The following is a 24,064-nucleotide window of genomic DNA, read 5'->3' as shown; positions in this document are numbered from 1 at the left end:
TTGGTTTGAACACCATTTATTACTAAGTAATTTCTAAGTTGTGATTAATCGTTATATATTCTAATCGAAACTGTATTAACAAAACATATAACAATTATTGTTTGAAATTGTTGAATATTTGAACGCATGTTGATTTGTAAACGAACCTAAGACACCTAAAACACCTATAACTTAATAGAAACTTATGTTTAACTGCCATTTTCACGTATCCAGTCTCTGAAGCAGCGCAACTACACACACACATCTTATAAACCTCCAGTGATGCATTACCATTGTTACAGCAGGTCGTTCTTTTCTCCGAAAATCCCTCTGCCCACGGGATTCTCGAGCTGTGCGCTTTTGACTGAGAACTTTCGAGTGCTACAATTGAAATTTCAGAATTAAAGTAATGTCAATTAAACAAAAATGCATCTTCATATCTGTCGGTTTATAAGTCAGATATAAACCTTCTCCTATGGCTATCCGTGAAAATAATGCGCTCCAGCGCAGGGACATCCGTTGGGCCTACGGCCTGCGGACTTTTCCTTTGCCGGACTGCAATATATTCACAGATAGCCCGCACAGGCGGTTTATATCCTATACTTAGGGAATCCCGGAGATAATTTTCACATTCGTGAAGATATGTTAAATAAACAGAAAGGAGCAGTAGGAAAGTATGTCATAGTAAAGAGTTGATGCATTTGAAAGACTTGGACATCCTTGCATCCATAGATATAATTGGTTATGGACCAGTATTGATGAATCTTCTTGCTTGTAGATTCACCTGAAATATCTGGCCTCCCATCCACGTACCAAGTGAATGAGTCAGCTACTTTAAGACTGGACTGTAGTTCATATACAAGACAGGGCAACCCACAAGCAGCAACCTACAGTTGGTCACATGGAGGGTCATCTGTCGGTAGAAGAGCTGTACTGACAAGAAGCAGCATCAGTAGGAGTCAGGGAGGGGCGTACACCTGTACTGTCAGAAACACAGTAGGATCAGACTCTGCCTCCGTCAACGTAACCATACTATGTAAGCATATTTCGTTTACTTCTTTTCGAGGCATAGACGGGGAAATTGTGATATGTTCAATCGTGTTAAGCTTATTTGCAATGTCCCATGTGTAACCATCGCCATAATGAACACTGCTCTTGGTTTGCACAACATTATTTAATGAGTAATTTGTAAATTAGGACCAATCACTATATATTAACTATAAGAGGAACTGGATTAATGGACCAATGACAAACTTTAATTTGGTTCAAATTAAGATTATAGTAATGTCGAAACACACCAATACAAGCACAAACACTTTGTTTCAATAGAAACGTATTTTTTACTTAAAAGATTGGAAGCATTTGAAAAACAGGAAAATCTTTGCATCCGTCAATCGAAATGGGTCTTGAGCACTGTCGTTAACACTTCTTGCTTGTAGATTCACCTGAAATATCTGGCCTCCCATCAACGTTCCAAGTGACTGAGTCAGCTACTTTAAGACTGGACTGTAGTTCATATACAACACATGGCAACCCTTCTGCAACAACCTACAGTTGGTCACATGGAGGGTCATCTGTCGGTAGAAGAGCTGTACTGACAAGAAGCAGCATCAGTAGGAGTCAGGGAGGGGCGTACACCTGTACTGTCAGAAACACAGTAGGATCAGACTCTGCCTCCGTCAACGTGACCATACTATGTAAGCATATATCGTTTACTTCTTTTCGAGGCATAGACGGGGAAATTGTGATATGTTCAATCGTGTTAAGCTTATTTGCAATGTCCTATGTGTAACCATCGCCATAATGAACACTGCTCTTGGTTTGCAGAACTTTATTTAATGAGTAATTTGTAAATTAGGACCAATCACCATATATTAACTATAAGAGTAACTGGATTAATGAACCAATAACAAACTTTCATTTGGTTCAAATTAAGATTATAGTAATGTCAAAACACACCCATACAAACCCAAACCCATTTTGTCTCAAGAGAAACGTATTTTTCACTATAAAGATTGGACGCATTTGAAAAACAGGAACATCTTTGCATCCATAAATCGGAATGGTTCTTGAACTCTGTTGTTAACGCCTCTTGCTTGAAGATTCACCTGCCATATCTGGCCTCCCATCAACATACCAAGTGACTGAGTCAGCTACTTTAAGACTGGACTGTAGTTCATATACAACACATGGCTACCCTTCTGCAACAACCTACAGTTGGTCACATGGAGGGTCAACTGTCAGTAGAAGAGCTGTACTGACAAGAAGCAGCATCAGTAGGAGTCAGGGAGGGGCGTACACCTGTACTGCCAGAAACACAGTAGGATCAGATTCTGCCTCCGTCAACGTAGACGTAAGATGTAAGCAAATTTTGTTTACTTCTTTTCCAGGCATGGCAGAGGAAATTGTTATAGTTCCAAACGTATTTGTAATGTTATCTGTGTAAGCATCATCATTATGAACAACGCTCTTGGTTTGAACACCATTTATTACTAAGTAATTTCTAAGTTGTGATTAATCGTTATATATTCTAATCGAAACTGTATTAACAAAACATATAACAATTATTGTTTGAAATTGTTGAATATTTGAACGCATGTTGATTTGTAAACGAACCTAAGACACCTAAAACACCTATAACTTAATAGAAACTTATGTTTAACTGCCATTTTCACGTATCCAGTCTCTGAAGCAGCGCAACTACACACACACATCTTATAAACCTCCAGTGATGCATTACCATTGTTACAGCAGGTTGTTCTTTTCTCCGAAAATCCCTCTGCCCACGGGATTCTCGAGCTGTGCGCTTTTGACTGAGAACTTTCGAGTGCTACAATTGAAATTTCAGAATTAAAGTAATGTCAATTAAACAAAAATGCATCTTCATATCTGTCGGTTTATAAGTCAGATATAAACCTTCTCCTATGGCTATTCGTGAAAATAATGCGCTCCAGCGCAGGGACATCCGTTGGGCCTACGGCCTGCGGGCTTTTCCTTTGCCGGACTGCAATATATTCACAGATAGCCCGCACAGGCGGTTTATATCCTATACTTAGGGAATCCCGGAGATAATTTTCACATTCGTGAAGATATGTTAAATAAACAGAAAGGAGCAGTAGGAAAGTATGTCATAGTAAAGAGTTGATGCATTTGAAAGACTTGGACATCCTTGCATCCATAGATATAATTGGTTATGGACCAGTATTGATGAATCTTCTTGCTTGTAGATTCACCTGAAATATCTGGCCTCCCATCCACGTACCAAGTGAATGAGTCAGCTACTTTAAGACTGGACTGTAGTTCATATACAAGACAGGGCAACCCACAAGCAGCAACCTACAGTTGGTCACATGGAGGGTCATCTGTCGGTAGAGGAGCTGTACTGACAAGAAGCAGCATCAGTAGGAGTCAGGGAGGGGCGTACACCTGTACTGTTAGAAACGCAGTAGGATCAGACTCTGCCCCAGTCAATGTGGATGTCCAGTGTATGAATCCTGTGATTAAGTTGTAATAAAGATAAACGAATTCAATATTCATAATAAACTCCAAATGCACTCTGAGCTATTTATGTGCATGTTCAGTGTTGTTATCACAAACACCTTGAGTGTAACTGATCAGATATAGACCTCCCAAATGAATGAAGGAAATGGGTGTTGCGATACATCCCTGACTATTTAAAATAACACATGTACTACTCTAAGAATATGACGTTTATGTATCACCATCAGTATCGTGTATGTATGGTTTCATGTCACAGATCCACCTGTACTCTCTGGTGTTCCACTCGATTACCAAGTGATGGAAAATTCTCCAGTGTCGATCAACTGTACGCGTTACACTTCCCAGGGCAACCCGTCAACAACTAACTACACATGGAGCTATGGGACATCTATTGTTAGTACTAAGGCGGTACTCCAACTAAACAACATTAAAAGAACTGCGAGAGGACAATACACCTGCACTGTCAGCAATGCTGTAGGGAAGGAGGCAGCCTCAGTCACAGTTGATGTTCAGTGTGGGTAGTACTTTTTTCTTGGCATAACTAAAATATATACGAATCAGAGAAACATTGATTTCTCCATGCTCTATTTAAAACGAATCTTAGTTCTACAACACACATATAAGAATGAACACCATGTCATTATCAAATATAGCTAATTAATAAATAAAATTTACAGGCCATCACCACATATCACTTATATGTCATGGTTTGATTTAATTGTTTACTAGGGCGGTCGGGTAGCCTAGTGATTAAACCGTTCGCTCCTTACGGCGAAGACCCGGGTTCGATTCCCGACATTGGCACAATGTGTGAAGCCAATTTCTGGTGTCCCCCGCCGTGATATTTCTGGAATAGTGCTAAAAGCGGCGTAAAACCATACTCACTCACTCACTAATTTTTTACTATCTCAGCAAATGTATATATCATATAATGCGTAAACATTTCTTTTTGTAACAGATTCACCAACACTATCTGGCTTTCCCTCAACCTACCAAGTGATTAAGTCCTCCACATTGTGGATAGACTGTAGCAATTATACAACTGATGGCAACCCTGCTACAACAGACTACTCCTGGGTCTTCAAAGGGTCCACTGTCAGTTCTGGCGCAGTGCTGAGAATAGACGCAATACGTGGGAACCAGGGAGGACGGTACACCTGCACTGCCAGTAACACACTTTCACCAAGTGGAGGGTCTCAACAACAGGGGGCGGCCACAGCGCAGGTGGACGTGGTTGTACAGTGTGAGTAGCATGTTCTGGACGAATGTGGTGTTTAAAGTAAGTAAGCCATCAAGCAAGAAAATACGTACAAAACTCAAGCACTTAACTTCTGTCAGTACTGGGGCTGTTCTTGAGAGAGGCAAACTCATAAAAGAATAAGGAAGACAGCTTGACATTATTCAGATGGATTCCACGACTGGGTATGGCAACAACACAGATCAGTGTGGATATTCAGTGTATACATTTATACAAAACGCTGCATATACTTGTATTTGACATTTAGACATTCATAAGTTCTCCATATTCGAAGTATCCCATATATACAAACAAACATATTTCGCACCGACTTTGTTCCTCCAGATCTTGTTTTATCCCCTCGTCGTTAAGCACCTTAACGCTTTGTAATGAGTAATGTCACCAAACCCCCAATATCCAGCTCTCCCTACAGACACTGTATCCACTAGACCACAGAGACCTGACAGATTAGAATGGTAGACCAAAATCAGTTGTTTTCGAACAAATTTGCATCTGTGCACAGATCAGAAGTTGAAAATAAATATATACTTTTAGATTGAGGTTAGGAAGTTATTTATTTTCAAACTGAATGTTTCCAATGATTAGATGTCCCTTCAATATCTGGTCTCCCGTCTACTCTTTGGGTGGTAGAAGAATCCCAACTGATGATCAACTGCAGTAACTACACTTCACCAGGCAACCCGGCAACAACTAACTACACATGGAGCTATGGACAATCAGTGTTCAGTACTGAGGAAGTACTTCAAATAGACGACGTTAACAGAACTGAAGGAGGACAATACACTTGCACTGTCAGCAACACTTTGACACCATACAGAGGGACTCCACGACAAGGCATTGCTACAGCACAAACCAATGTGGATGTTCAGTGTAAGTCTATTTTTGATAATGCTGCAGCTATATGTCAAATACATTTTGACATTCACATATACATGCATGTATGCAAGTTTGTTATTCATTTATGTGTTTATGTGTATAGGTAGTATGGGTTGGGTTTTCGTTCGTTCCTTCGTTCCTTTGTTCGTTTTTCAATGAGTGATTGAACACGTTTGATATCCACTTCTCCTTTCATCACTTTGGAAACTTAAAGCAGATTAGCGATGATGTGACGTCAATGCATGTGTGGGTGTATAAGTAACTGCGTGTAATAGTTCAAAGTGCCATTTTTTAACTCCCATTCACATCAGAGGTGGTCAACATAATAGATCGGGCGCGAGCGGGTCAGTCGTCTTTGGCGCCGCGATTCGCTGTGCAGAGTTGTGTCCCTTTGGCACGCCATAAACCTATGTTTGTGGGTTCGAATCCTGGTTCACCCGGATTATGTTTCCAGGTTTGTCAGCACCATACCCGTGCTCGTGGGTTTCACCGAAATGGTAAACGTTTGAGACCTGCATCACTTCGGGCTTTCTGTCAGCTGACACGCCGTGATATAACTGGAATAATTTTAAAAGCAGTGTTAAACACCACACTCACTCACTCACTCACTCACTCACTCACTCACTCACTCACTCACTCACTCACTCACTCACTCACTCACTCACTCACTCACTCACTCACTCACTCACTCACTCACTCACTCACTCACTCACGTTTGAAGTGGATGATAAATATACGCTTAGATTTAGGTTATGAAGTCATACATTTCCAATGAACAGATGCTCCTTCAATATCTGGTCTACCGTCTACTCTTTGGGTGGTAGAAGAATCACAACTGATGATCAACTGCAGTAACTATACCTCACCAGGCAACCCGGCAACAACTAACTACACATGGAGCTATGGACAATCAGTGTTCAGTACTGAGGAAGTACTTCAGATAGACAACATTAACAGAACTGAAGGAGGGCACTACGCTTGCACTGTCAGCAACCTTGTTGGGTCGGAGTCTGCTTCCGTCAGTGTCGACGTACAATGTGAGTGGTTTATTGACACTGGTGTACTTGTTATGTACAATAAACAGAACAAAATGCACTCAAAAAACCTTATGCTTATATGTGTTTATTGGAAACATTCATTTTATCTCACTGTGCATAATTTACTGATAAAAGTTCATTATTTACATTAATCTCGCCGAGTAAAAGCCGAGCCTCGCGCTCAGTTTGACAAGGGAGAGAACTCCTTCGTATCGCGGTGCAGGGAAAAGTTGTGTATGGAGAACAACAGGACCAACATCTACCAAGAACTAATAATGTCAGACTTCAGTGATTTGTCCAGACAAGAGCAAAGACAGCACACGTACAATTCTGAATGGGTTATCAGTTATAGGTATGCAATGCATATTGAAATATAAAAGTAAGAAACAATATTTTTAACAACAAAATATCAGACATTATATTTTAAGGTTTTTGTTTAAAAAATTGGATGACAATAATTTGGTGAAAAAATAGAAAAATGATTAAAGTAAACAATAAATATATATAAGGCACTCCTTGAATGCCAAAATAATGTATTTATGATTTGGCTGCTGGTGAAGAACGTATTTCTAAGTATGGCATTATGACCCTTATGATCTACTAATAGATTCTGGCCACAGAGCGGGGAAAAAATGTGCGGACTACGTAACTTTCGTTACCTTATTAGCCGCCATGAATATGCAGATGATCTAGTTCAGGTCGAGAGAGAAAGTTTACTTGGGACACTGCGGGTTATATCTTTTGCCATTGAAAGATGGGGTTAAGGCAATTTTAAAAGTATGTAAGTATCCACGCGTAAATGACTCCCTACTTACAGCAGACGGAACATTCCTATTAAATTGAAATTGTTTACGAAGTGAGCACTTCCTGGTTCCTGATTTGCATTAACAGACAGCCGCTAAGAGGCGTGTCCCGCGTGAACTGCCGGAAATCACAAATGACGCGGTACGATGAATGCCATTATGTTTCAAAGGAAAAAATATATATGAAGAAAATTATAATGTAAAGCTGATCTTGAAATAGTGATACTGCATGAAAATACATTGTTATTCTTAAAACAGCTACAAGTAATATTCTGTTTCAGATGTGCCATCTATATCTGGTTTTCCCACAATCTTCCGGGTGATCGAGTCTTCAAGATTGTGGATCGACTGTGGAGCATACACCGCACATGGGCATCCAGAAGTAACACGCTATTCTTGGACCTTCAATGGTTCCCAAGTCAGTGCCAGTTCTCTGCTCAGAATAGACCGCATCAGTAGAGGCCAAGCAGGACAGTATACCTGTACTGCCCGCAACACTCTGACACCAAGAGGGGGATCTGAAAAGAAAGGAGAAGCAACAGCCAAGGTTAACGTTGACGTACAGTGTGAGTTACTCCGTGATATACCAGAGCAATAGACACACTTACTTATAAGTCAAGATTTTTTTTCTTTTACCGGTATGAAATCACTTCTGTTAATATATTATTTTGATAATAGACAGAACGTGAAGGAAAGTGAATTTGAATAATGAGCAGAACAACACCCTTATATGTACATGTCATATCAGAACAGCTCGACATTATTCATTCTACACATGTTATAACATTTGTTACTGAACGTGATGATCGTAAATCTATTTATATACACATATCTATCATCAAAGTTTCAGGACAATGTATAACAAATGCAAGCAAATGTTATCTGAAATACACTGAGAAAATATCATGTGTACATGTGAGATGTGGTGCTAGGATACTTAGACAAGAAATAGGCATATCCGTGGACACCAATTGTGGCCCTGTGGCCTTTGGGTCGGCATGTGGAGTACAACTTTCAGTTTTTAGGTATCAGTGCCAAACATTACGTACAGTGCTATTCCTTATCTTGACTTGAATCATATGTGTATTTGTTACGATATGCCAAATTTCTCGCGAACATCTGGTATCATCACTCTTTGATAGTGATCCATACACACATGCGCAGAGACGGAATCCTATATAAAGCTATAAAGCTAAGATGTCTAATGATTATGAAAGGGTTTCGTTTTTGCTATTTAACCACACATACAAACTATCGTGACAAACTGAAACAGGTGCAACTGCGAGGGATAACAATTGTTGTCGACCCAACACAACATTTACTTTTTAACTTTAATTCATAACACACACACACACACACACACACACACACACACACACACACACACACACACACACACACACACACACACACACACACACACACACACACACACACACACACAAAAACACGCACGCACGCACGTACGCACGCACGCACACACACACGCACGCACACACACACATGCTGTATGTTTTGTCACACACACACACACACACATTACACACATATGTTGTATGTTTTGTCAGACCCACCAACACTTACCGCATTACCGTCAACGAGGAGCGTCACAGAGATGTCCACATTAAGAATAGACTGTCACAGTGCCACTACACCAGGAAACCCATCAGTGACAAGCTACACATGGACATATAAAGGTTCTAGCGTCAGTAAGGAGGCTGTGTTGACTGTGTACAATATCAGCAGGAGTCAGAAGGGGGAATATGTATGCACAGCTAGTAACACTCTGACCCCAAGTGGAGACTCTCAACGGCAGGGTGCAGCCGACACACATATCAATGTTGAAGTCGAGTGTGAGTATACGTGACATCATTTCATTGAAAGGTGGGGAAAATAATCTGACGTGGATGTACGCTGACACTAACATTAGTAATATCTTATGGCAGTAACACAGCTTAGCAAATATATCTAATTGCCGTAATATCTTATAGCTGTTATGTCGTATTGCCTTTTTAATGTTACCATAGTTGTCTAGACATATTTGCTATCTTTTAGTGACATTATTTCTTAAAAAGATATTGAATATATTATATAACCACAAAACTATTACAGGCTAAAATCACAAATACACATACAAAAATCAACTAACAAATTTGTGTTTTTGTAAAATACCATGCCTGACGATTATATTTATGCTTGGACACCACAGCTTCATAATTTCTCAGCTTATAACACACACTACAAGTACTCACCAACAACTTAAAGCAATGAGTCAGTCTTTGTTCTGTACAATTTGAATGAATTATACATGGACGGAATCCATCAAACATCATCATTAAAATAGCCCGATCCCCTTTACAGTTGCCCCTTCAATATCTGGACTCCCGCCTACTCACTGGGTGGTGGAAGAATCACAACTGTGGATCAACTGTAGCAAGTACACCTCACCCGGCAACCCAGCAACAACCAACTACACATGGAGCTATGGACAATCTGTGTTCAGTAATGAGGAAGTTCTTCAAGTAGACAGCATCAACAGGGCCAAGGCTGGACAGTACACCTGCACTGTCAGCAATGCTGTTGGGTCGGAGTCAGCTTCCGTCAGTGTTGATGTACAATGTGAGTGTTTAACTGACTCAAAGCTCACACCTTCGTTAAACGTGCCACCACAGAACATACATTATCATACCTCCATGTCAGAATGATGTAATCTGATTGGTCCACGTTATGTAAATAAAATACTATGTATCCTGCCTTTGAGGGAAATAAATTTTTCAGCGGGGAATAAATCCCGTATACCCCACCACGAGCTGAACGTGGATTTCTGAGAGATCTAGCTGAATCAAAGCTCACACTCTGATGATTTTATTACACACGCCATCATATAACGTATAATGTATCATATATTGTGTAATCATATACAATCTCACGTCAACAGATGCACCATCTCTATCTGGCTTCCCGTCTTCCTACCAAGTAGTTGAAGACAGTGATCTCTGGATCAACTGTAGGAACTATACTTCACCCGGCAAGCCTAGTAGAAGTAACTACACATGGAGCTATGAGGGATCTGTGTTCAATGCCGTGGCTGTTCTTCAAGACCGTGGCATCAACAGAACTGCAGGAGGCCTATACACATGCACAGTTAACAACGAAGTCGGTTCAGATTTAGCCACAGTCAATGTAATTGTACAATGTGAGTTGAGATACCTATCACGATACAATAATCACAGTGTACTTGTAACACAGCAACCCTCAGGTAATGACATAGTCATGCTCATAGGATTCGTTTGTTTGTTTGTTGTTTAACACCACACTCGGCAACGTTCTGGCTTTATGAGGGTGGCCTGTAAATAATCGAAGGTGGACCAGACAGTCTGGTGATTGACGTCATGAGCATCGACAAGCGAATTGGTGCACAATGACATGCATCAACAAAGTATGACTACAAAATCCCGTTTGTGACCTCTTACGACAAGCATTGGTTGCTGAAGACCAATTCTAACCCAGATCTTTACGGTTGGTATGCAAGCATGGGTTGCTGAAGTCCAATTCTTACCCGGATATTCAAAGAGGAATACAATAAAATGACATCAGTAATATTACTTTCTAAACTCCAAGAAGACATACATGAAAAGAATCAAATACGCCCTATATGTATAAATACCCAGTACAAAGTGGCTGCCAAGTTAATCGAAATAAGATAGAATATATTTAAACAGAAATGCATGTGTTCATCTGGTAAAAAAAAGTACAATAACCATTCTTCTGAATTTCAAAATGTGAGAATTCCTTGTTAAAGAAGTAACGTACACAAAGAGTAAACATTCTTTGTCATCATTGTAGCCTTTCAGAACAGACAATTCGTTATTTTAACAGATGCTCCTTCTTTGTCTGACTTCCCATCGTCTTACGGAGTGATAGAGACATCCAGAGTGTGGGTAGACTGTAGCAGCTACATCGTCCAAGGACACCCTCCGACAACAAACTACACTTGGACATTGAACAGTTCTGTCATCAGCACCAGTTCTGTGTTGGAAATACACAACACCAGCAGGAATCAGGGAGGGCAGTACACCTGTACAGCTGATAACACTCTCACACCAAGTGTAGGACCTCAACAATTAGGCTCAGCTACAGGACAAGTTTTACTGGACATACAGTGTGAGACTTGGTGTTTATGTATGGCATATATATTGTAGAGGTGTTAAATAGAGAATCTGTTAATTATTCATCACCAGATTACCGACAAATAAACATCAATGTTCTCCTGATACAATATGGGACAAAGCACATATATCGACAACTATGCAATATGGATAAGCGTTCAAACTCTCTGAAATAATGAACATTCAAGGTTGTGATGTCATACCAGTATGATATATTTGGTCTTTGTTTCCACTGTATAAAACCTGCCTCATTTTGTTCAGTATGACATCACATGTTGAGTGAAGACAGTGTGTATAAAAGTGTCGATTTCGTAACTTATGCATACATTCTACGTTATCTATGTATTTCAAATTGCGTGGCTCAATTAGTAAAACATGTTATTATTTCCAGACCCACCAACTATCTCTGGGTTACCATCAGTGATGAACGTCACGGAGTTCTCTTCATTCAGTGTGGACTGCAGCAATGTAACTACCCCGGGAAACCCAGGACGCACAAACTACACTTGGACACATAGTGGTTACACTGTCAGCTCAGAGCCACAGCTTGTACTAGAGAGCATGAGTAGGAACCAGAGTGGATTGTACACCTGCACAGCCAGCAACATGCTCAGACCAAGTGGAGGCAGGCTACAACTGGGGACAGCAAGCGAACCTGTTAGTGTGGATGTGCAGTGTGAGTTTGGAAGAAGATATTTTTGCAATTAATATTTATTCATTTCGTATTGCCACAATATTCAATACTCCAACTGATATCATTGCTCCCAGTGATTATACAGTCTGGACCAGACAAACAGGTGAATGGTGTCAGGGTACGATGACATAGAATCAACAATGTCACCAAGCCTGACCACCCTGCGTATTCAGTCGCTTCTTGCGACAAAAACATGTAGGTTGCCCGGAACCTTTTCTTATCAGAAATTTTCTGAATCTTCTTTTAAACCGTTCAATGTATCTCCCATTTTCGTTGATTCTTGTGCTAAAATGTTTTCATTTTTCCTTTAAGATGGTCCCAGGAATAGTGTAACTATTTCACCATCAGGATCACTGAGTATGGTTGAGGGAACCGGTGCTTTCACTGCCACCTGCACTGCCGAGTGTAACCCAAGCTGCACTATAACATGGAGGAAAGACAACATCCCCTTGGCAGGCCAGATGAGTCTCAGCAATGTGTCCAGAACAGACCAGGGGGACTACACCTGTCAGGCACAAAACGGCATTGGTGACTCTCAGGAAAAGAACATCAGACTCACTGTATACAGTACGTAACTTTCGCAAGACGATATGGTTGATAAACATATGCTTTAATCCGAAAACGTGCTGGTGTGTCTTGAAAATTACTTGATAGTCTAGTCCAGACTAGAATGTTTACAGGCTGCCGTTGTATGGCATGAATACGGCTCGGCGGCGTTAGACAACAAACACACACGCATTTTTTTTATGCAACTGTGTGAATGACGGGTGCTGACGGTAGGGCAGAACATGCTTTTCCTCTTCACAAACTTTTCTCATGATCATGTTTTGTGATCCATTCATATAACTGTCGCCAGTATTTTGCCTTTTACTTCCAATAGAATCAGTTTCGGGAGATAATCAAGACTGGGTAATCTCTGGCGTTTTATATTCAAAATAGAAATGGGCTTATTGTTGTAATGATCGTGAAGGTATTCTTGTCCACATTTCCTCAGTCTGGTCGATGTTTGGGGATTATGTCATTATTTTATCACATTATTCACCGTAGGTAACCATTAATCATTGGCGTTATGTTAACATGGCAGGTATAAGATAATGCCATACATATAATAAAGCTGCTCTAACTTATATTGTAATCAAATGGTGAATTTCATTGAAGCTGCAATAAGTTGTTCTCCAGTGTATTGCCCCCGTCCTATGTATTAAGATACTTCCAGGTGGCTGCTGTACCTGTGACTGATGCATCTGTCATCTTTTTTTCAGCCCCGCCCTCGGTATCCACAGACGTCCAGGTGGTTGTGACTGATACATCTGTGTCATCTTCATTTCAGCTCCACCCTCTGTACCCACAGACTTCCAGGTGGCTTCTGTGACTGATACATCTGTGTCTCTACAGTGGACCTCCAGCTTCGATGGTGGGGCTGACCAGACGTTCTCTCTCCTGTACAAGTCGGAATTGGAGTCTCATTGGTTGACATGGAACGACAACATAGCCGATCCAGGAAGTAGTCATCACGTCAGTGTGCACATCCAAGGACTGACACCTGCCGTGACGTACCACTTCCAGTTGTATGCTACTAATGTCTATGGTGAAGGGGAGATAACAGTGTTAAATGCAACAACCACACTATGTAAGTGACACCAAGGACAATAGCTTATCAAGGCTATATTTTATCAAACAAACAATGGTATTGGGTTAAACGTTGTGCATTTATTGCTTCTGGAAAAGTAATGATTTCTTGTGACTGCTAGTTTGCGAACGCTTGGTAACTTCATTATTTGATAGTGATCCATGTACACATGTTTTTGAATTAGACGAAATCGTACACTGGTCTGTGCGTTTTGTTGAGAGTTCTTATTATCATGGAAGCGCTTTTCGATATTTTCAGTATCCTTTTTGAATGCTACAACCTTCACTTGCATCCACAGGCAGCTTGTTTTACACCAGGTCTGATGTGAACATTATCTATTATTTCTAGCCAAAGCATCAGTCATGAGCAACCATGGAATTACAATCGGCCTCGCAGCTGGACTCGGTATCCTGGTTGTGGTTGCCCTCGTCACCGTCTCAGTGGTTCTTTGTCGGAGACAGACCCAGCACACTTTGGGTATGTATTTGAGAATGTTTAGGTCTGATATTTTGGGGGTTACGGATTTTCATTCTAACAATTGAGGTCGTTAGGTCGATTTATAAAGAAATTAAATTTCATATATGTTCATGGCCTCAGGTAATCCAAGTAGGGAGGGAGTCATTGTGATAAATTTACAAAAAAAAATAATTTTAAGTAATTTACTTCTACTGATAGTGACTTATTTCTGGTCTGTGGAATTGCAACATGGAAACTACTTTTACCCTAACCCTAGCCCCAAAACTACGCCTCACCCTGTACCCCGACCTACCTTCTTCTACCCCCACCCGCCATAAAGATTATCATGTGTGACCTTATTTCATCATATATTACTATATATTACATGTTGTCAATTACCGTAGGTTTACATACTGTTTTATGTATTATTTGCTTGTTGTCGAACGTCCTTTCCTATTGTAGTTAAGACAATATTTTATTATTATGTCAAGTTGTAGGTGGAGAGGAACCTACAAACCTACCTATGTAAGTATAACGTAGCAGTTATCTTATGGAAATCTTGGTCAATGCATGTCATTGTATCCCAATTGCTTAGACCAAGACTCAAGATGAGCCAGTCACATTTACCGTTATATGGCTGGATCATCGGTGAGAGTGACGTTAAACAAGAAACAAGCAAACAAATCTACCTGTGTACAAAACCAACCACTTGTTAAGGCAACTTTGGGCATCTTCTTACAGTCAACGAGAAAGTCACACATGTTGCTCCCTCTGCCCTAGATCACTAATAGTTTAATAAAAACTTACATATAAGTAACCCGTGAAGATCCGGGGTAGAATAGGTCTTCAGCAATCCATTCTTGCCGTAAAAGGCGACTATGCTTGTCGTAAGAGGCGACTAACGGGACCGGGTGGTCAGGCTCGCTGACTTTGTTGATGCATGTCATCGTATTCCAATAGCGTAGATCGATGCTTATGATGTCAATCACTGGATTGTCTGGTCCAGACTCGATTTTTTTACAGACCGCCCTCATATAGCTGGAATATTGCTGAGTGCAGCGTTAAACAAGAAAAAACAAACTAAAAACAAATACGTATGAGTATTCAATTTCACTGATGCTTCGCATAGTTTTGTTCGATAACCAGTAAAACCTTTTATTTATTTCCAACATCAAGGAATTCGTTCATGCCTCGGCCCAGTCCATTCCAGCATGGTAAGTACAAGGTTCAATCTTGCCCAGTCGTTCATATACATCCACTTCAGTGTTTCATTGAATCATAGTTCTTACATGTTCAACTATTTTTTTACCTACATAAGTACTTTCAGCAGCGAATTAAACGAAATTAATCTACTGATACGTGTAGGACGCAGGATGAAGGATGGATGTATCTAAATGAGTGTGTCCTGTCTGTAAAATTGTGTCAACTTCTCTATGCCACAATAACTCCATGATGGCTGAAACGGCACTGCGTTTGCGAAGAGAGAACCTTATTACATAGAAGATAGGAGAAAAACCTAGTTTCCAACTCTGAGATATCGAACGTCTATTTCATTCAACCAAACGCGTCAGCATAACACATCGAGAATCAATATATGAAAGCTATTTTCAATAGGCTGAAGAGTCAAAGTCAGGAACCAACGCTTACCTGTCACCTGCATATGATTTTACATATTCTAAAACCATTCTTTTCAACTAAATACTTAAATATTTTCAGTATTGAAACATTGACATTACAGATCTCTCAGGTGGACATTGTGTAAGCAGTATTAAAACTGTGATTCCATACATACATATAAATGTGCCATGCTCCATGCAACGTTAATACTTTGGTACACCTCACTTTCATGATGACATACTGTTTTAGATACATTGAGGCAACAGCCCTTTTATGCGATAGACGACATCACGCTACAAGGTGGAATAAGTTGTTTTGATGTGACTGAATTTCGCACTGCACTCGCTGTTCGTAGGTTTCCGTCTTCAGTGCATGGCAAGGCTTGTTTAAACATTCAGGGACCCATTTTCTATTTAAGTGCGTCAAATACTAGTAACTATTTTCTTTCGGAAGACGTGGAAGCCAGCAAAAACATGGCCGTACGTATATTCGTTACCACTGGTATTAAATTACAAAACAAAGTCACGATACGATTAACGATAGTTAGACAAAGGATGGAGGAGAATATTTAAAATAGGTTTGTGTCAGTACTTTAACAATGTATCACTGCTGAAGACAGTGTGAACAAAATATACTTCACTGTTCCCAATTCCAAAACGTAAACAGTATTAATGTTTTCTCTACGTGTATGTAAGTGTGGAACATTTATAAATATGTTTCTATACATATATGCCGGGATATGTTGATTTCTCCAGTGAAGCAGGGCGTTTGGACATGGAGCAGTTGTCACATACCTAACCAACTGTGTTCATAAAATAAATGTTCACTCAAACACAAATTATATTGATGGTGTTAAAACTTTCGTTAACTTTTCTCCAGATTCTGTTGACGTGAAAACCAAGAGCTGCGATGTCACCAAACAGAGCTGTGAGGATTAGTGTCCATTGATGGATTCTTCCTGGTTATTTACAATCCATATCAGCTGAAGACAGATGCCTGCTTTGCCATCTATTCTGAACAACTAGTTTAAATCCCATGTACTTTACTGCTTTGTCTTTGGTGTCTTTTCTGTACGTTGTTGATATTTTAAGATTGTGTTAAGGGCTCTCATGCTGGTGATGATGTGTATTGTTGACTGAAAGTATATAACGTGATGGAAGGTGCTGTATAATATATTGTAGTATAAGGGGTAACTTGTGTCATGATACGCGTACGGACAGTGTATGGAGTATATCAAGTGATGGAAGGTGCTGTATAATATATTGTAGTATAAGGGGTAACTTGTGTCATGATACGCGTACGGACAGTGTATGGAGTATATCAAGTGATGGAAGGTGCTGTATTATATATTGTAGTATAAGGGTAACTTGTGTCATGATACGCGTACGGGCAGTGTATGGAATATATCAAGTGATTGCAGGTTCTGTATAATAAATTGAAGTATAAGGGGTAACTTGTGTCATGATACGTGTACGGACAGTGTATGGAGTATATCAAGTGATGGAAGGTGCTGTATTATATATTGTAGTATAAGGGGTAACTTGTGTCATGATACGCGTACGGGCAGTGTATGGAATATATCAAGTGATTGCAGGTTCTGTATAATAAATTGAAGTATAAGGGGTAACTTGTGTCATGATACGCGTACGGGCAGTGTATGGAGTATATCAAGTGATGGCAGGTTCTGTATAATATATTGTAGTATAAGGGGTAACTTGTGTCATGATACGCGTACGGGCAGTGTATGGAGTATATCAAGTGATGGCAGGTTCTGTATAACATATTGTAGTATAAGGGGTAACTTGTGTCATGATACGCGTACGGGCAGTGTATGGAGTATATCAAGTGATGGCAGGTTCTGTATAATATATTGTAGTCAAAGGGGTAACTTGTGTCATGATACGCGTACGGGCAGTGCATGGAGTATATCAAGTGATGGAAGGTTCTGTGTAATATATTGTAGTATAAGGGGTAACTTGTGTCATGATACGCGTAGGGGCAGTGTATGAAATTAATTCTAAATGAATGAAATACGAATATGTCGGACGAAGGGCGATAGAATAAATGGGAGGACAGTCAGACCGTTAGGACAGTTGGATTCAGTAATGGAATATAGACGTGTGTTGATTTCTAGCTATTAAATGGTCTATATAATAACGTTTTAGATGTCGGTTATATCAACTTAACACACGTGCATGGTGATCGAGTATAATAACTTTTCATAAGTTTCACATGTGTGCATTTCAGTGGTTCTTGTTCCTGAGTGGTCCGCTAGAAATGCTATGCTCTTTTTGGTTCTGCAAAGACTTAACTAACAGTGCATTCTTTTAAAAACATCTCATTATTCGTATTATCTAACCCCTAATACATTCAGGAGTTTGTCCTTAAAACGGAAATTACATGAAATGGAAGTGTCACGCTACATATGAAGGACACAATTTCAAGTGGTCCTATTTGTCAAATCCCAATTTGTCCAGCTCTGTTATTCGATTATCTCAATGAGCAACACAGTGTCATTTTGTCTCTCCAATCCAAAACACTTCTTCAGAATGATTTTCTAATGATTCAAATGCTGACATCAATATTTGTGTACATCAATGAACATGAAACACAAAGATGAACGTTTTCTTGCGGAGTGCAATTGATCCACAAAAATGAATAAATTCCACCAAATACAGTTATCATTTTTATCTGTACATGTTTCTCATTTCGTCGCATAAATCGGACAGTTGAGTATACGACCTTACCTCTGAAGGGCATTGAGTCGAGAATCATACTTTCTCACAGACGTCATAAGGACAAACAGTTACGGTCCGATTGTGTTCATTTCGTCAAACCAACGGAAGTGATGAAGTCCAAACCAAAGGCATTAAAACTGCAGAGTAACAACAGTCCGTAAATCAGTACCTCGTGGAATTGGTGACCATGTTGAATACAAACCATACTTTGGTGGAAAAACAAGTCAGGTCATGTACGGCAACTGCCTCTTTCTGTTTGTTAGATTTGTAATAACTTGTAATGAATAAATTCCCTTGTGCTCATTATAATTCCTGCATTCTTATGAGCTAAACTCATCACGTGTTATTGCGTCCTTTTCCAAATGCATGTAAACAAATAAGCCACGCCTGCTGAAGTGGACTGCTTTCACCAGTACGGAATGTCGGGAATCCCAATTACGGTCGAGACAATTCCCTTCTCCTCACCTGTGTCATCATACACAGGACTTTTTAGCGAAATCCATGTGTATTCAGTATTCAAACTACCCTTCCATGCCGAAGGCAAAGAAGGAATGAAACAGCAAACGTGCTACACTCTGCCTATTGGCTGCAAGGTTTGTGGTAGTACTTAATTTTGTGCATAAATTAAACAATCACCTGATTCATGTCAATCCCAGGTATATATTTCTCTCTGCGAATTTAATTTTGAGGAGTGAGTGTGTATTTGTATCTGTTCAATGAGGTATGATTCGAAAAAGCGATGTGCAAACTTGTGTAAAACTCCGCTTTGCGGATGAAGTCTTGTCAGCTAGTTCTCTCCAAAATAATGTTTCTTAATGACAAGGACATCTAAACGTAATAACGCAATATTGGCGTTATTCTATCACGACTGGTATGTATGATAATGAATCAAAACGGTCGGCTTTCTTGATCTCGATCGTACTATTTTGGAAGAGGGAAATCTGAGTGCTCGCCGAGGACTGCTGATTTGACTTTCATAAACCTATGTTAAAGTATGGAAGTTACGATCATCTTTGAGCTGAGATTGCTTTTTGGAACAGCTTCCAGATCAATAATAAGATTACAATTTACCACTGACGTACAACCATTTGCGATACACAATATTGTTTGTATCAATTTGTTACCGAATGGATTGCGGGTTGGAATATGTCCCAAGCACCTAATGATTGTAGAAACATGTCTACGGGGACAGAGAGTGTGTACTTTTTGTAATTCACAATTCAATGAAGGTGAATTTAATTATTTCTTTACATGCTCAGCCTATAAAAAAAAATGTAAAATACTTAAAAGACTACTACTGTACATGGCCTAACCTTATAAAATAAACACCGCCAAAACAACAAATTCTCAACCATAATGAACTTATCTAATTTCTAAACACACCTCAATAAGAAACACAAATAATACATTTTCATATTGCTACAAGTTGTGGAATATTCTATTTGTAATCAATAACCACCGATGGCCGTCCTCAACGGGTGTGTTGGAAAGACCCGATAATTGTGAATAGCGTTGGGGCATAAAGGGAGACCTGGTTGATTGTGTGCCACTATGCCCAGACGTCACGAATCTCTTGGCAAGCAGTGTATCACCATCCGCTCCAGGTTATTTACAGACAACCGCGATATGCTTGAATATATGCAAAAGCAGCATAGTGTCACTCACTCACTCACATATAGTCGTATTCAATGTAAATAGAATGGTTGCAACCCATCTATAGCTAGTGACTTTATTTCAAAGGTTTACAGTTTGTCGTACGTGATAGCTACTGTACTTTCAAACTTCAGAATTTGCTGAAATTGAAAACCAAAATAAAGTAGATTTAGCTGAATTTATAAGACTGAACATTTTCAAAAAAACATGAACACAATTACTTCACGCGTATCAGTGTATTGTTAGAGTCTGTGACACTGGTGACGGCGGTCGTGATCAGTGCATTTCCTCTGAAGCGAAGCTCCAACGGATTCAGAAGTAGCAGGTTATGAAGAAAGTATTACACTAGCATGTGTGTCATACTCATTTGAGGAAAGTCATTTAAGAATTCATGTATTACCGTCGCTCACGCTCGGGAAGTACACGATTTTGTTTTTATTTAGAACGACTACTTCAACAGTGTCACTACTCCAATCTACTATCTACACGCAGTGTCAGACAGGGATAACCTTGAGAGAGCCTGCTTCAGAATAATGTCGAACAATGATGAAGTGAAAGTGTTGATACTGTGACCATGGTAAATGCTGCTACTTCCTTCCTCGATCTGGAATAAAAACACGATTCTTCAAGTGCAGACTCTAGCAGAAATACAGGGTCAAAGGCATCTCCTGACCTCATTTCCGATATTTGAGAACACTTGCCATTTCCCCGTCTCATTCAGCAACACCCACTTGGATCATGTATGAATAGGAATGATTGTGTCCCAGTCTAAATGTACGATAGGGATGTTTATTCTCAAGTGTTTAAATGAGCGGATATGAGTATCATGTATGTGAGTCAATGTAATTTGGACATTGTTCTGGACCTCAAAACCTAAATACTTACACACATCTTCAGTTTACAAAATGCCTTAAATTAATGACTGCCTTATAATATTCGTTATAAAAAATATTTAGTGTATCTAAATCTACTGCAAAATTGAATTTACCATTTAATAAACATTCATAATAAATCGCAGTGATTTTTTTCAAAGCCTCACCAAGTTTGATGTTTGGAAGGTGCACTCTATGTATCACCATAGTTCTTGTAACTGAAAGGCAACAGGGAAGATAATATTCTACCAGAAACACTGAGCAGTTATCTTACCGATCACCAAATAACAAACGTTGCAAGTGTTAAACATTTCACAAACGTTTAGCTTTTTAATGACAGTTATGGGATCATATTTAAACGTGTTTAAACATTAGTCTCAATCACTACATTAACTATGCATATTTCTAAAACAGAACTCACAACTGCGTATCTGTACACGCTCTCCCTTGAACTCTTTTTCCTCTGCAATAAAACATGTGTTTATGGATTACAATTGTGTGATGTGACCATTACATCTTGGCTGTCTCACTTTAAGGGGTGCACAGGCAGCTACAGTCACAAACAGCGTTACGTGTTTTTACTGTCAACATGATATGAGAGCATTCAAAGTCAATTATTGTGATTTGAATCCTCTGATTGATCAAACAGAAGCAATTTGTTTCAGAATTTATGGTAAAACACTTTGTCAATCAGATTATCTGTTTTTACTTCAGCTTTAAAGGTCAAAACTGAGCCAGAAAAAAATTGTTTCCCATTGCACTTTATAAACTATGAAGGTACTATTAAGACCTTTCTTCATGACTGTCCAATATTCAGAATCTTTGTCTTCTCTGACGTCTTTGTGTTTGAGTATCGGCCGACAGACGTGGCCATCGTACAGGATCCCTTGACAGTGTGATAACTTCACACACGATCGACCACATTGTAGCCGTGGGTCCATTATAGAGATAGGCATGTCTCTAGCACCCCTGTGTGTAAGTCTCAACGTGATCACGTGACCTCCGTGTGTGAAATCACAAAGGGATAACAGACCAATCACGTGCAGCCAGCTCGCGAGCCTCATAGTGTTGTCTGGAAGGCCAAGTAATTAAATGATTCAAAATGTGCCAATACATACGTGTGTTTGTTGTTTAACGCAACACAGGGTCATGTTACAGTTATATGAAGGCGGCATGTAAATAATCGCGTCTGAATCAAACAAGCCAGTGATTGACATCATGAATATCGACCCACGTATTTCGGATACGATGATATGCAATCACCCAAGTCACCAGGCCTGACTACCCGACCCATTTAGTTGCCTCTTACAACAGGCATAGGCTGCTCTTGGTATCAGTTCTTACGATAAGTTTGTACCGATGTCAGCAGTTGATATTTCAGATATCGATGAAACATATCGGTTAATCCATCACGGTATTTTGATCTGTCGTTACATCCCTCAGGTACTTTCCAGCACCGAATTCAAAACATAAGAAATATAAGAAAGCTACACGATAGATCACAAAGAATAATGAAGAACGATAAAACACTGTTATATCATGACGTCATTTCTGGAGTTTCGAACAAACGCCAGGAACGTGATGACGTCGTAAATTGAACGACGCTATTTTTGAAAGGCTAGTTGAGATAAACGCAATGACCGAACGATCGCACCCAAACGTGGGCGAGCTTCGACATTCTGTACTGGGAGAAAAGGTACAGATAATGGCTGTCAATTGTTTTTTGTGTTGAGAATATCCAGGAAACACCAACTTAACCCAACATGAAAAGGACTTGTATTTTGGATCGGATTGTATTTTGGGAGTCATCATTATTTAAATACGGGTAAACATTCTTAAAGCATGTAAATGTTATAAACATCCTTGTTTATATTGAACGATAAACATATACCTCTCGTTTGTTTCTTAATCAAACACCACAACCGTTGTTATGGCGTGTCTACAACCAGCAGGACTTCACATTAATACAACAGTTGCATCATATTATCAATAACATTTACATCCTTGCTAAAAACATACTGAGATCGTGTTTTTATCATGTACATTAGCATCGTATTCAGAAAACTATCCCCAAACTTATGGTTATTTTTATCAATTCACAACCTGTACCTACAACTCACCTGCTGATCAATTGTCTTCTGCAAACATATGAAATAAATCTACAAATGTGTTCCTAAGCTTGACCACCATGGATATGTAAAATATTTATGTTCCTCAGTGATATCCTGAATGTGATGGGAGTAAACAAGATATCCATTTCACGCCACGCTAAATAGACAAAGACAACAAACGACCGATGTACTGTATTTCTTGTCGAGTGTATCACTTACAGTTTGGATACATAGATACAGCCCTGGTTAGCAACACACTTGTCCTCAAAACAAAACAAAACTGTGAACCTAGTAACTGCTAAAGATGACGTGGGGGAATTCGTTGTAGTAGTTGTAGCAACTGTGAAGCAGTATTAAGGAAGAGTAGCAAAATTACAATAAAGGACCACAAAGCGATCTCGGCACTACGACTATCATAAGCATATGTTAAAGTATAGGAATTACGATCATCTCAGCGCTGAGGTCGGTTTGTCGAACGGGGACCAGCTGTCTTAGGGGTAGTAGATAATAGTTTCAGTATTGTATAATACGGAGAGATTTGTCAACATATCTGCTGTATAAACGGCAACATGTAGAAACAACTCATGATCTTACTCCACTTTTAGCAATATTCTAGCAATATCACGCGGGGGACACCAGAAATGTGCTTCACACATTATTCCCATGTGGG

The 24,064-nt window shown here is 39.6% G+C and overlaps 1 protein-coding gene across 2 annotated transcripts in view; it reads left to right on the top strand.

Moving 5' to 3' along the window:
* The window catches only part of LOC124150171 (hemicentin-1-like), a 262,470-nt gene that overhangs the window by 21,055 nt on the left and 217,351 nt on the right, over positions 1 to 24,064 (top strand). For both annotated transcript variants that reach the window (XM_048386989.1, XM_048386988.1), the window contains exons 15-16: positions 758 to 1,015; positions 1,419 to 1,676. In XM_048386989.1, the coding sequence (XP_048242946.1) occupies positions 758 to 1,015; positions 1,419 to 1,676 (516 nt within the window). The remainder of the gene's footprint in view (positions 1 to 757; positions 1,016 to 1,418; positions 1,677 to 24,064) is intronic.

The sequence above is a fragment of the Haliotis rufescens genome, unplaced genomic scaffold, assembly GCF_023055435.1.
Source record: "Haliotis rufescens isolate VD_foot unplaced genomic scaffold, xgHalRufe1.0.p SCAF_63, whole genome shotgun sequence".
Taxonomy (NCBI): Eukaryota; Metazoa; Mollusca; class Gastropoda; order Lepetellida; family Haliotidae; genus Haliotis; species Haliotis rufescens.
Note: the sequence above shows the minus strand (reverse complement) of the source record. Positions and strands in the feature narration are given on the sequence as shown.